Source organism: Astatotilapia calliptera, chromosome 8 (genome assembly GCF_900246225.1).
Source record: "Astatotilapia calliptera chromosome 8, fAstCal1.2, whole genome shotgun sequence".
In the NCBI taxonomy this organism is placed as follows: domain Eukaryota; kingdom Metazoa; phylum Chordata; class Actinopteri; order Cichliformes; family Cichlidae; genus Astatotilapia; species Astatotilapia calliptera.
This window is the reverse complement of record NC_039309.1, coordinates 9,935,781-9,949,230: the sequence shown is the minus strand read 5'-3', so window position 1 is coordinate 9,949,230 and position 13,450 is coordinate 9,935,781. Positions and strand designations below refer to the sequence as shown.

Genomic DNA, 13,450 nt, shown 5'->3' with positions numbered 1-13,450 from the left:
AACTCCACAGTGCTGCATTTTCTATCATCAACTTTTGTGATTCATTTTTCTCCATCATGCAGCGGTTTACTTGCGTCAAACAAAACCCTGCTTTCCTTTTTTCTCCCTTTTTTCCTGGTAAAAATACACACACACAAACTCACATGTTCATGCTTGATTGGCAGGGGCTCTTTCGTAACTATGGTGACGCATTCCTGCCATTACTACGGCCTCACCTGGAGCAGCTTGCCAGTGACCCCCATGAGAGCTCCCAGCGCTGTGTGTGTGAGATTACTGCAGGGTTAATCAGAGGCAGTAAACACTGGAGCTTCGGCAAGGTACTGGACACACACACACACACAGTGAGAAACGTACACACTGCACCACTTTTTGATAAGAAGAGTCAATATTAATAAAAACTTCCATTATTGTGTATGTGTGTGCGTGTGCCTCAGGTGGAAAAGTTATGGCAGCTTTTGTGCCCTTTGATCAAGACGGCATTAACCAACATCACAGTGGAAACCTACACAGACTGGGGAACCTGCATCGCTACTGCTTGTGTGAGTTGCTCACATGCATACAAATCCACTATAGTGAAGATAACTCAGGGCTTGTTATAAAAAGTATAACAAGCCCTGTTAAACAAAAAAAAAAACATTTTTTTGTTTAATTGCTAAATAAGATGTTCAGAAGCTGATATTTTAAAAATCTACAGAGCATGTGAAAATTGTCAGATTTGCCTTGACGACACCTTTTAAAGCACAAACTCTTCCTTGCTATTCTATTATTGTTCCTTTATGGTAGTGCAGTGCTGGCTCACATTTGTACTATTGTATGCATTGTATGTGAAAACAACTGATTGACTATGTTTAGTGTTAATGCGAGTATGCTACCCTAACAAGTAAAACCAAGTTGAGATATTAGATATTAGGTCTGCTAAATCTGTGTTTATTAAGCATTTATACTCACCAGGCAGAGGACTGTACTCAGATAGGCTGCGGTATTTAAGCGATGCTTAGCTGGTACTAAGGGGCCCAGAGTGTAGAAAGAAATGCAGTCTGCCCGTTCTCCTGTGACATCAACAAAGCATTTTTTCCCAGAAGCTGCTGCTCACTGGATATTTTCTCTTTTTCAGACCATTCTCTGTAAACCCTAGAGATGGTTGAATCAGCTTTCTCCCCCATTCTGATTAAATTGATCTCTAGGTCACCTTGATCATGTCTACATGCCTAAATGCACTGGATTGGCTGATTAGGTATTTGTATAAATGACAGTCCATTTAGCTGCATTATTGACTGTGTTATTCATTACACATTCCTTTGAATTAAACAGAACGGCTTTGCTTACCATAACCTGTTCTTGCCTTTTCTTATTGGAGCATAAAACGTGCTGTTTGGAACAATGAGGGCATAAGGCTATACCTGAGCTATCCAGTTTTTTTATTATGACTATGCAAAAACAAAACAATAAAAAGCCAATGAAAATTATTTTTGTTCGTATTGAATGCTGTCCAACAGGAGGGAAGAGAACCCAGGAAACTCCACTGGCTGTTTGAGTTGCTGATGGAGAGCCCCCTCAGCGGAGAGGGCAGCTCATTCAGAGATGCCAGGTAATGTATGTGTGTGCATGATAACTGCATACAAAGTATTTGCAGTATTTAAGAGGTTTCTGATTTCAGGCTGCAGTAGTAACCTGAGCTGACGTATGCTGAGCAGACATGCCCGCAATAACACAACGACCCCCCATTCTTCCATCTGCCCCCTCTCTTTGTCTCTGTCAGTTTGCTGTATGTGCTTCAGGGAGGTCTGGCTCAGCAGCAGTGGAGAGTTTCTGAACTGCTGCACAGGCTGCTAGCCTACCTGGAGCCCAAACTCACCCAGGTGTATAAAAATGTCAGGGAGCGCATTGGCAGGTGAAGAACTTATTCTGCATTACATAATTGTGTCTAAATGAGTTAATCTCATTAGCTTGTGTGTACTGTTTGGGTTGTTCAAATTAGAGGCTCGTTATTTATCTCTAACTCTGTCTCATCTGCTCCCGTACTGTATTTCCCTCTCATCTCTCCCCTTTCTGCTCCCTTACCCTTTTTGTGCTCTTTTCTCTCCAGTGTCCTGACCTATATCTTCATGATAGACGTGGCTCTGCCCCACACCCGGCCCACTACCTCCCCCCATGTGGCAGAATTCATCACACGGGTCCTAGAGCGACTCAAGCCCCTCACAGCGGAGCCGGAGATCCACAACCACGTACACGAGGAGAACACCCAGGAGACAGATGAGCGCACCCAGGCTGTCAAACTACTCAAGACGGGTCAGAATGTGGATGAAAAGAAGTAAACTGTGTGTCTTTTAGGCAGGAAGGCCAGGGACAGACAGTGGCTGCATCTCTCTCTCTCTCTCTCTCTCTTGCTATATAAGCTTGTTCTCTTGGTGAAATAGACAGTCATACTAAAACTAGATGGACCAAATTAAAAGCTGTGATTCTTCATTGATCTCACCTTTCAAATTTATTTTAAACGGTAGTGAGGTGTAGATCGATAGGAAATTTCGCCCGTGTGTGTTCAAGCATGTCAAAAAGGAATTATGGAAAGGAGTCCAACTCAATATTTGGATAGGTCTCTTTAGTATAATATGTAATTTGTCCAGGTCACATAAGGAAGTCATTTAAACTACATTTCATATTGATTTTGCTTTCGTCATAGAGGCTAGTCTAATTTAACCAATTGTATTCAGGCAAAATGAAATTTCAAGCATTCCGAAGCAAATTGTCTTTTCGATGAAGGAGTGTTCCTGCATAACATTTATAGTGGAAAGACAATGCAGCAAAGAGTCAGAAGTATGAATTTGCCATTTTTGAGTCTAGCTGTGTTGTGTTGGCACAACCTACATAAATATGAACTACAATTTGATTACAAAGATAGTAGCTTGCTGAAATGAAAAGAATAAAAATTCAAAATTTGAAGTGATGTAGGTGAGCAATTGAATTTATTAGTTAATTGTATGGCTGAGTAATGTATTATCCAGACAAAACAGATAAAGAGTTGCAATTGTTACCAGCATTGATTAAAAACATATATAAGGTGTTACTAATAAAAATGTAAATAGCTAGCTGAAATAGAAATACGTGAAACGATCTAAGGAAAGTATGAAAACCTTAAAAGTAGCAGTTTAATTGTTGTGAATTAATAATCAAAATAGTTAAAACCGCTAATAGAATTACTGATTAAAAAATGAAAGTGGTATTTCAACATAAAGATAAAAATGAGCAGGCAGGTGGGCAGACGACATGAACACAGAGGTCAAAGGTCAATTATTTATATTATTGTGTATGAATTTTCTAATTTACTGAAAATCACATGTTAAGGGAGTAATACCTTCAAGTAGCAGATTAATCATTTAAATAGAAAAAAGTTAACAGTCACAGTCAGCTCAACTGTCTAACCCTAAATAGTAATTCACATTCAGTTATAATGAGGTAAAATACATGCTTTTGAACATGAGAGGTTTTTGTGATTAAATGATTCTTGAGACCATTATATAGATTACATTAGATGAAAGAGGATAGGCACCACTGGCAAAGTTTTATAATGTTAAATACTTTAAACTAATACCTATGCAGAATGTTTTTCCAGTGAAAGATAGAGAGACACATATGCAAACCTCTACATATAAAAATTACCTAGCGATTGAGGATAGAATGTTATTTGAACTTAAAGATTTTGTAACTATTTTTGCAGATTTTATTGTATTACAGTAGTCACGCCTGCTTCGTTTTTTTTTTGTAGCTTGCCACAGACTGAATTTAGATCTCATTTTTTTGCCTCAGTATTTGTGCATTGCTGCTCTTTCGGTTTCTGTTATTACTGTAATCTCCATTATACAGACAAATATCTGGCTGTGGAATTATACAAGTCATTAGATACTAAATAATGATAGATTGTGTTTTATTACCAGAGCCACGCAGCTCCAGTTCTGTGGGGTTTTTTTTATCATTTGCCAGCAATTCAAACTCTCCTTGTGTGTTTATGTGTGTATATATGTGCTATTTGCAGTCTTAAAATGGCTGATGACGAGTGCAGGGCGAACCTTTACCACTCCTGTTCAACAGCAGCTACAGCTCCTGCCTCTACTCTTCAAGGTAAGAACAAACACGCACACACACACAGGTTCTAGCACAGCATTATTACCCACTCAATCTTACTTGCCCATTAAACTCAATTTCTCTCTTCATTTACTCAAAATGGTGCGTTGCTCCTTGTCTTTCTACCTCTCTCCCTCTCTCTCTCTCTGTTTTCTCTCTCCCCCTGCAGATTGCCCCGGTGGAGATTGATGAGAGCTATGATGAGATGAAGCAGGATGCACGCACGTGTCTCTCTCTCATGTCTCAGGGCCTGCTGTATCCTGAGCACATCCCTCTGGTTTTGGCTGCACTGGAAGAGGTAATATGTACACACAAATCCAGAAATACTCGCAAAAGCACACACTCACAACTGCCTCACCTGCCTGCTGTCAATGTTCCAAGCCTAATCTCCCAAGGTATTGTGTTAGACTAAAAACAACCTATGCTATTTTAATTAGCTCGCAGATTTTCTGCGGTGAGTTTTTATGTGAGTGGTACCCCTGTTGTGAAATAGCGGTTCTAAAACTACCTTCACATCAAAGGGATGAGGAAGCATTGCAACATTTTTTTAGTTTCACCTTCACCTAAACATAAATCTTTTATGTTCTGGGAAGTCCTGGGTATAAACAGTTTTTTAAAGGAATAGTTTCATTTGGTGGGAAATCCTTACTTTATTGCTTTGTTTTATTTTTGATCGAACACCAAAAGGTTATCATGTGGATCTGGTGCTGTGCACAATTTTATTTATTTATTAACCTTTATTTAACCAGGAAGATCCCATTGAGATTGAAAACCTCTTTTTCGAGGGAGACCTGGCCAAGATAGGCAGCAGCAGATGTCTCACAGTTACAAAAATTACTCAAACACAGGCAGCAACAACACACATGCAACAATAAGTGAAAGAATACGAATAAAATAAAAAATAAAATTCAATAAAATTCAAATAAAAATAAAAAAGTCAGTTAAAATGACAATCAATCTAATTGAAACAGTTACATGTTATGGACTTGGCCTCAAGGATTCGTAGTTTAGATTTAAAAGCACTTAATGAAATGAATTCAGTCATTTTCCATTCCTTCTGCAGTTTGTTCCAGGCCAAGGGTGCTAAATGGACAAAAGCTCTTTTACCAAGTTCAGTTCGGGCAAATGGAACAGAAAGCAATAAGTAACCATGCAGACGAAGAGAATACCGACCAGCATGTTTCATTACAAGCAGGGAACATATATAAGAAGGCAGCAACCCAAGTATTGCCTTAAATATAAAACTGTATAAATGAGAGTTCCTCCGACTTACCAAAGCAGGCCATCCTACCTGAGAGTATAACTCACAGTGGTGAGTCTGAAATTTACAGTTAGTGATGAACCTCAGAGAAGCATGATACACAGAATCAACCATTCGAAGACATTGAGCAGAAGCATTCATATATACACCATAATCCAGCACAGGCAAGAATGTTGCAGCAACAAGCCGCTTCTTTGTATTAAAAGAGAAACACAACTTATTTTGAAAATAAAATCTCAGTTTTAACTTCAGGTTTTTCACAAGATTCTCTACATGTGGTTTGAAGGTAAGCGAGTCATCAATTAAGATTCCCAGATATTTATAGGTGTGAACCAACTCTATTTTATTACCTTCAAGAGTGGTTACTGATGGGATTGTTTGGGCTCGTCTCCTTGATTTAGAAAACAACATGAGCTTTGTTTTGTCTGCGTTGAGAAAAAGTTTAAGCTGAAGTAATGAATGCTGGACAGCAGAAAAGGCTTTCTGCAAGGAGTCAATGGCTTGGACAAGAGTTGAACCACAGCTGTAAATAACTGTATCATCAGCATAGAAGTGCAAGTTTGCATCTGGCACATGTAGACTAAGATTGTTTACGTAAATGATAAATAGAAGGGGACCTAATACTGTGGCACTCCGTTGTGCACTGTAACAAAGTCAGAACATAGACCGTCAGATTTAATGCACTGAGTCCTGTTACTGAGGTAGTTTGAGAACCATGCCACTGCTCTCCCAGAGAGTCCTGACTGGAAGAGTCTAAGTTTTAAAATACAGTAATCAACAGTGTCAAACAATGAAAAGTTGCAGATCAACAACTGTTTATGGTAATTTGTAGGCAGCAGAAATTTGATACAGACTTTCAGAATCGATTGTAGCAGGTTTTATACTGACTTTTCATGCAGTCATCATCAGGTCTGAGCTTTAATTTATTAAGGTTTATAAGCACATACACTACACTGAGAAAAGTACTGTTCTGCCTACAGTGCCATGAAAAAGGTTTATTTACCTTTAATAAATGAAATAATTTATTCGATATTAATGCCATTCACTCCTACATAGTTTACTGAAGCATGTCTTACCATCTTGGCTACCCCTCTGGAGTATTTATTTGTACATGCTGACAACTCTCAAATCTGATTTGTAAAACAAAAAGCTCAGCACGGTAAACTAGCCCTGAGATGAGGCTTTAAACCTTTTTTCTTAGCTGCTTCATGTTTGGCTGCACATCCATCACTGATAAAAGCAGCTGAAATGAGCTTCCTTAAAGGGGAGGCTAGCCTTAGCCTTAGTGATAGGATGATGGCCTTGGTCATTTAGAAGGTACTTGGAGTAGAGCCACAACTCCTCCACATCGAAAGGAGTCAGTGTTCTGGATATGCCTCACCGACAGGAGGCAGAACCAGGATGCCTTGAGGACATTATGTCACTTTACTGGTTACTAGGAATTAATTGGTATCCCCCAGAAGAGCTGGATCAGGTGGCTACGGGGAGGGAGGTGTGGCTGTCTCAGGTAACCTGAACCCAGATGGATGGACAGATGGATGAAAATTTTTCCTCATTAAGTTATATTTTAGTTTATGGATACAGATGGTCAAGAGTCATGATAAGAATGCCTGTTTACATATTTATTATGATAACCATTGATTTGGATGATAACGAGTAGATATTTGTGAAATCTTGTAAACCCCAGCTGAGAAGCATCAGGAAACAACATAAATATGATATATATTAGCCCGTTTGTTTGTTTATTAGGTCTTTGCTGGTATGGCCAGCACCAGATTCCAAAATGTCTTTCTTCTGTTGCAATCTGTGTTTTTATTTTGCATTAAAATGTAGACAGTTTAACCAAATGCACCAAAGTGGTGTAGAATGTGGTATAGAATATGGTAGGTGTATACGGTATACCCTTATTTATACACATTCTGTGTATATTTATACTTAGTGAAATAGATGTGCGATTATGAATATGTTGGCATACTTATATTGCGCAGGCACAGCCTCACAGAGTCATCCAGATGCTTCTTGAAAGATTTTAATTGCATGAAAAGAGAAAGTATTACATATAGATGTTGTGTACTCGAGTTTATATATCTTTTATGAGCAATATATCACCTTCAGGGCCTTTCGGGCATCAGTACAAACTCCAACTTGTCTCTCATTATCTCATCCCTTCTTTCTCTCCTCTCTCCTTAGATGGCAGGCAGCAGGTCATGGCATGCACGCTTCTCAGTGCTGACCTACCTCCAGATCATGGTTTTCTACAATTTGTTTACTCTGCTCAGTGTGCCCGCTGAGGTTCTCCGCATTCGAAAACTGGTGATGCAGCTGCTGCTAGATGAGCAGCTTGAGGTAACGTATTCACAAGCGCTGGTTTAACACAGCCCCTGGGATCTCTGTCAGGAGATAATAAAGGGCTGCTTTTCTAACCTAAACCTTAATCCATCTTTTCCATTCACAGTTATTGCTTAAAAATAACAGTCTGTCTCAGTGCTCACTGTAGTTACAGGGATGTTGATTGAGTACTGTGGCTGCCTGAAATCTCTTTGTCTGTGGCAGCTTGGACGATCTAAAAATAAGATTCAAGCTAAACTCAAAATAATTGTTTATTTGTCTTGACTTTAAATCCTCTAAATTACTTACTAATGTTTATTTATTGAATCGAATAAAAAAAAGCTTTACAACTGGTTCTCGGAGAACAGAAGTCTCTTGAAATATTGAGTAATGTCAGCTTTTGAGCAATCAATGTCCCACTTGTCTTGCTTTTAAACCCTTTAAACTGTCTACGTTTATTGATCTGGATGTACAGCACAGGTGAAAATCAATAACCCCTGCACTCCAATTGAATTGTCTAAATTACCAACACAGGTCCTTCTCTTAATATTTTGTTAACTGTGTGAGTGTAGAGTTGATTAATGCTTTGTCCTCGTATCACTGTCTGTTACAGTGCCTCAACCATCACTCAGAGCTTATTCATAATTTATGCAAAGTGATGCAGGAAGGCAGTGATGTTCTGCAACTGAATTTTACATCAGCTCAGCTCAGCATCTATCCCTCCTCCTCCTCCTCCCCTTCCTTTGCTTATATCTGTCCCGTGTACCTTGCTGTTCACCGATCTCCTTGGGCTCGCCTCCCTTAATAAATTGCACATGCATTCCTTGCCTCTAAAAATGCCTCGTGTTCTCCACAGCACTCTTTATTTGTCAGTTCTGATCTTCAAGGACCTGTTTTTTCCTCCCTCTTTCTCTCCTTCCTGTCCCGCCTTTCTCCTTCTCATTGTAGGTGAGGGACATGGCATGCACCACCCTCAGTGGTTTACTGCAGTGCCAGTTCTTCCCTCTGGACTCCAGTCTGCAGACACAGCTCCAGACGCTGAGTCAGACTTCCCTCCCCAAGGCCCGAGGGGAGCTGGCCTCTACAGGTACACACACACACATTTCCGTGCACGTCACAATTGCACAGTGAGGCAATCACAATAATACTTGCCCTATTACCCTTTCTTATCCCAGGGGAAATGTGAACCTTGAGATTCGAAGAGCTATTTCAACTCTCCCTTTGTGTGTGTGTGTGTGTGTGTGTGTGTGTGTGTGTGTGTGTGTGTGTGTGTGTGTGTGTGTGTGTGTGTGTGTGTAGATTTAGTGCGGCGCCATGCTGGAGTGCTCGGCCTCAGTGCGTGCATCCTGTCGAGCCCCTATGATGTCCCAGACTGGATGCCTCAGATATTGATGGACCTGAGCAGCCATCTCAATGATCCACAGCCTATAGAGGTGCGCGCACGCATTAGCCCCACCACACACACTCATATATAAACATCTAGCTCAAAACAGTGTGAGCTGAAAGAATACAATTTCATTGTCCAATTGAGGAGAAAATTGTGTCTTTGGTCTTACTTCAGGCATGAAGTATACATACAATGTAATCCGTAGAGCAGAGTTTGAATAATACATTATAGTGGTGTGGAGCCAATGATGACGATGGTTTAGTGCCTCTCCCATAGGAAAGTGAAAAAGATGAGAAAGAAAATCCAATAAAATACAGTTAAAATATTGTATTTGTAAAAATATTGATTAACATGTCTGTTACCGGAAAGATTAGTCGGAAAAAAATAGAATCTGGTAGAAATATTATATTTTGCCCATTATAGTAAAGGACACATATGTTGGTTATTGTAAATCATAGGCTGTATTTAAAAGGTGGAGATATCCATAATGATGATATCCGTATCCATGAGCTCCTGGTGTTCATATTTTCACGTGTCAAAGTAGGATCGTGGCCCCACATTTGGGGTTATTTGGAGTCAGAGATGTCAGTGTTTGGCAAGTCAACGGAGTGCTAACTTATCAGTCTATACTAGCAAACTTGGCTACCAACTTTCCGCACAGTGTCATCCTCACAGTCATGCTGCCAATTAGCACGATTGCTGCAGAATCACTAAACTACTGTGAACCACATCCATATACATAGGTAATCACAGATACAAGTAAAATACACGTAAAAAAAAAAAAAGTCAGGAAGGTGTTCTTATCATCTCATCATCATCAGATTAATTACTGACTTTCCTTCTTTGGCCAAATAACTTTATACTTCATTCTTAGCTAACTAGAAACAACAGTTTCTAACAGTGTGCAATGAATAAATTATTTTTCCAAATTAGTTTTTAATTATTGTAAACAGTTTAGATCGTTGCTGCAAATATTTTCAGCTGCTAATCTGCATTTTACATTATGTGTCTCTAGATAAGAGGATTTACCAGCCAAAACAGGAACTTTTGAATTTGCAGTTCATGTACTTAAACTTAAGTGTAGGCTTCATTGTAATAGATAGTGGCTGTAATCAAGGGTGGGTATGAGCGTTCACTGTTCAAAACAAATGAAGCAAGAAAAACAGTTGCTATCAACATTCTTTTTATTGCAGGACTTTACTACAGACTATAATGGAATTGTTCCACTACCGAGAAACAGCACATCACTTTGGGCTCATGTATATTAGTTTACATAAAAGTTTGGCCTTGAATCATGCATTACATCTTGTTTATCTAGAAGCCAAATATCTTTACATTCACACTTGAGAAATAACAATCCTATTTTCCCTGCTGTGGTTGCCAGATTAAAAATTATTCTGTTACCTTTTTATTATACATACCAGTGTATGGAAAAAGACAAACGCGGACAAACTCTCAGGCCTCTGGTACAGAGCAGTTAACAGTTATATAGACTGCATATACCACATAGAGCTATATACTGCATATTTTTTAATAAAAAATACTTGTTTGCATTGAAAAGGGGAAGATTATTAACTACTCATAAAGTAACTGTTTGTTAATACACTTGGATGTATGCTCTGTTGCATGTGTTGTGTGAAGGCACCATTTCTATATGATCCCAGGCATGTTTTTCTGCATTGTGTTCTATAAAAATCTAGGATGCTTTCACACTTGGTCCCTTTCAGCCCTCTTAACAACTCAGAGCTATTAGTCAGCATTTTTTTGCGCATATGTAAACACTTCAACTGAACTCAGATGAAGGCATGAGAACACCAGGTATTTCTCTTTCTCCCACATGCACACAGCAGTGGAGGAAACATTGGCTCCCTTTAAGTCATTTTAGTCATACCAAACCTGTAAAAGCACTCTGCTGAAAATGCTGTTAAATTAAATATGATACAAACGCCTAACTAGTGGACTGCAGCTAATGCTTATTATTCATGATGGATTGATCTGCGTCATTTTTCTACTTTAGTCGATTTTTTTGTTTTATAGAAATTCTGAAAATAATAAGTACCATCAGACTGCCCTCGTTGGTCTTTTTTTAATTATGAAGACTGAGCTGTGTCCTTTTAAAAAGACTAATAAGTGATCGTGTCCCTAATTTCATGATACCTTCATTGGTCAACAAAAAGCAGATACCAGTTTATCTGTGATTGGTCGATATCAGCCAGCTGATGTATCACCAGGGCTTTAGCAATGAGGCAGATAATTGTATTTTTTCATGAATGGGATGTTGAGCTTTGTTAGCGTGTAGAGGACCAAATGTGCAGTGATGAATCATGCTCTAAAAATGATACTTAAGATGTATGTTTATTTTTATTCTCGGATGCTAAAAAAGTAGCTTTGCATAATTCATAGTTCAGATCATTACTTATTTACCAAATATTTACCATATATGTGGCCTTGTTGCCGCATCTCAGTTCATATTCTGTGTAAAACAAACTCTTTTAGGTCCCTTCCTCCCTCCTTTAAGCCATTTTTGTTCTGATTGGCTGCCCTTCACATGAAAACAGCAGTTTGAACAGGTCTCATGTGTTCACAGCCAAAGCGCCAGCCACTAGAGCTCTGTAGGATATCATACAGAGCTAAGATTGGAAAAAAATATTGCATCATAGAGATTTCAGTCTTCATACAGGTTTAATATGAGCATCCACCATGTTTTCGATGAAAGACAGCAGGAAAAAACCCAATAAAGTAAATACAGTAAAGCTGATAAACTCACTTGTGTTTTGTGGTGTTGTTTCTAAATGTGCACACTGCATTCACCTAGATTATGTTTATGTATGATGATTTTGATTTTCTTACCCAAAGATGACGGTGAAGAAGACCTTGTCAGAATTTCGGCGTACTCACCACGACAACTGGCAGGAGCATCGACAGTGCTTCACTGACGATCAGCTGCTCGTGCTCACAGACCTGCTGGTGTCACCCTGTTATTACGCCTAGACAGAAATTTCCTGCCTTCCCAGGTCTTCGTAAGCCATGTAGGACCACTACCAGAGAAATTAATTACACAACGGCTGGGAACTCCAGTCTTGTGCAGCCTGTAAAATAATATCTGATAATGCTAGCAGGGCGCTCTCCCGCTGGAACCTCACTTGCCACCGTTGGCCTTCACTAAACCCAGCAAGTAAGCAATCCTGGGCAAAATGGTTTCAAATTTTTAACTAGCATGGTATTTTTAGTCAAAGGTGGCCACTTTAGAGGGAAAGGTTTGGTTTATATTGAGAAAGTCTTTTTATTGCTAATCATCATTGTTCCGGTATGTACTTTTAAAAGAGTTCTAACTTGTGCACGTTATTAAATACAAGGAAGACATTCCTTCATGATAATGTTCATGTGTGAAATTATAAATATATATAAATGTATGCAATATAGGCAGCACGGTGGCACAGTGGTTAGCACTGTTGCCGCACAGCAAGAAGGTCCTGAGTTCAATTCCACCATCAGGCCGGGGTCTTTCTGTGTGGAGTTTGCATGTTCTCCCCGTGTTTGCGTGGGTTCTCTCCGGGTACTCCGGCTTCCTCCCACCGTCCAAAGACATGCAGCTTGTGGGGATAGGTTAATTGGATAATCCAAATTGCCACTAGGTGTGAGTGTGAATGGTTGTCTGTCCTTGTGTGTTAGCCCTGCGACAGACTGGCGACCTGTCCAGGGTGTACCCTGCCTCTTGCCCTATGACAGCTGGGATAGGCTCCAGCGACCCTGAAAAGGATAAGCGAATGGATGGATGTATGCAATATATTCAGAAAATATTTGTGAAATTGTAATCTAAAAATTATCGTTGTTGTATTTCTACAGCTATATTGTATCCAACACTTATAAAGCTATCTTAAAGCATTCATGATATATAATACCTCATATTGACATTAATTATATCATTTATATAAATAAAAAGAAGAAATAAAAATTGTATATATCATATTAGATCATAAAAATCTGTGACCTGCAGTAACAATGGTGTCATATTTCTATAGGCCACATTTTGTCATGTTCTGCATTAGTTCTGCACTGAGAATTTACCGTGTCCTGTGAAATAAATGCATTATTTGTAAAGTGTGGTGCTTCTTTTTGAGTGTTGCATGTTTGCAGGGTTGGCTGACTGTATAAAGCACCAGCTGTTTATCTCTGTACAGCCATGTCACATAGCAGTACACTTCATTCTGTGCAGAGCTCAAACATAAAAGCTTCTTCTTGCGAGGATAGTTTTGTGCCACTGCGCCCTGTTACTAGAGCCTGTGCACATTAGCACCAGCGTAGCTAGACCCCTTTTACTGCTGCAGCCTAGTAAAATCTCAGGTCTGAGTTTT

General features: G+C 39.3%; 1 protein-coding gene across 1 annotated transcript in view; it reads left to right on the top strand.

The window, feature by feature from the left end:
- Positions 1 to 12,523, top strand: part of psme4b (proteasome activator subunit 4b) — a 44,357-nt gene extending 31,834 nt beyond the window's left edge. The window contains exons 37-47 of the mRNA XM_026178405.1: positions 165 to 317; positions 435 to 539; positions 1,497 to 1,588; positions 1,760 to 1,891; positions 2,087 to 2,289; positions 4,031 to 4,116; positions 4,289 to 4,417; positions 7,571 to 7,726; positions 8,657 to 8,795; positions 9,008 to 9,141; positions 11,952 to 12,523. Coding sequence (XP_026034190.1) covers positions 165 to 317; positions 435 to 539; positions 1,497 to 1,588; positions 1,760 to 1,891; positions 2,087 to 2,289; positions 4,031 to 4,116; positions 4,289 to 4,417; positions 7,571 to 7,726; positions 8,657 to 8,795; positions 9,008 to 9,141; positions 11,952 to 12,086 — 1,464 coding nt within the window. The 3' untranslated portion in view covers positions 12,087 to 12,523. The remainder of the gene's footprint in view (positions 1 to 164; positions 318 to 434; positions 540 to 1,496; positions 1,589 to 1,759; positions 1,892 to 2,086; positions 2,290 to 4,030; positions 4,117 to 4,288; positions 4,418 to 7,570; positions 7,727 to 8,656; positions 8,796 to 9,007; positions 9,142 to 11,951) is intronic.
- Positions 12,524 to 13,450: the final 927 nt, after the last annotated feature.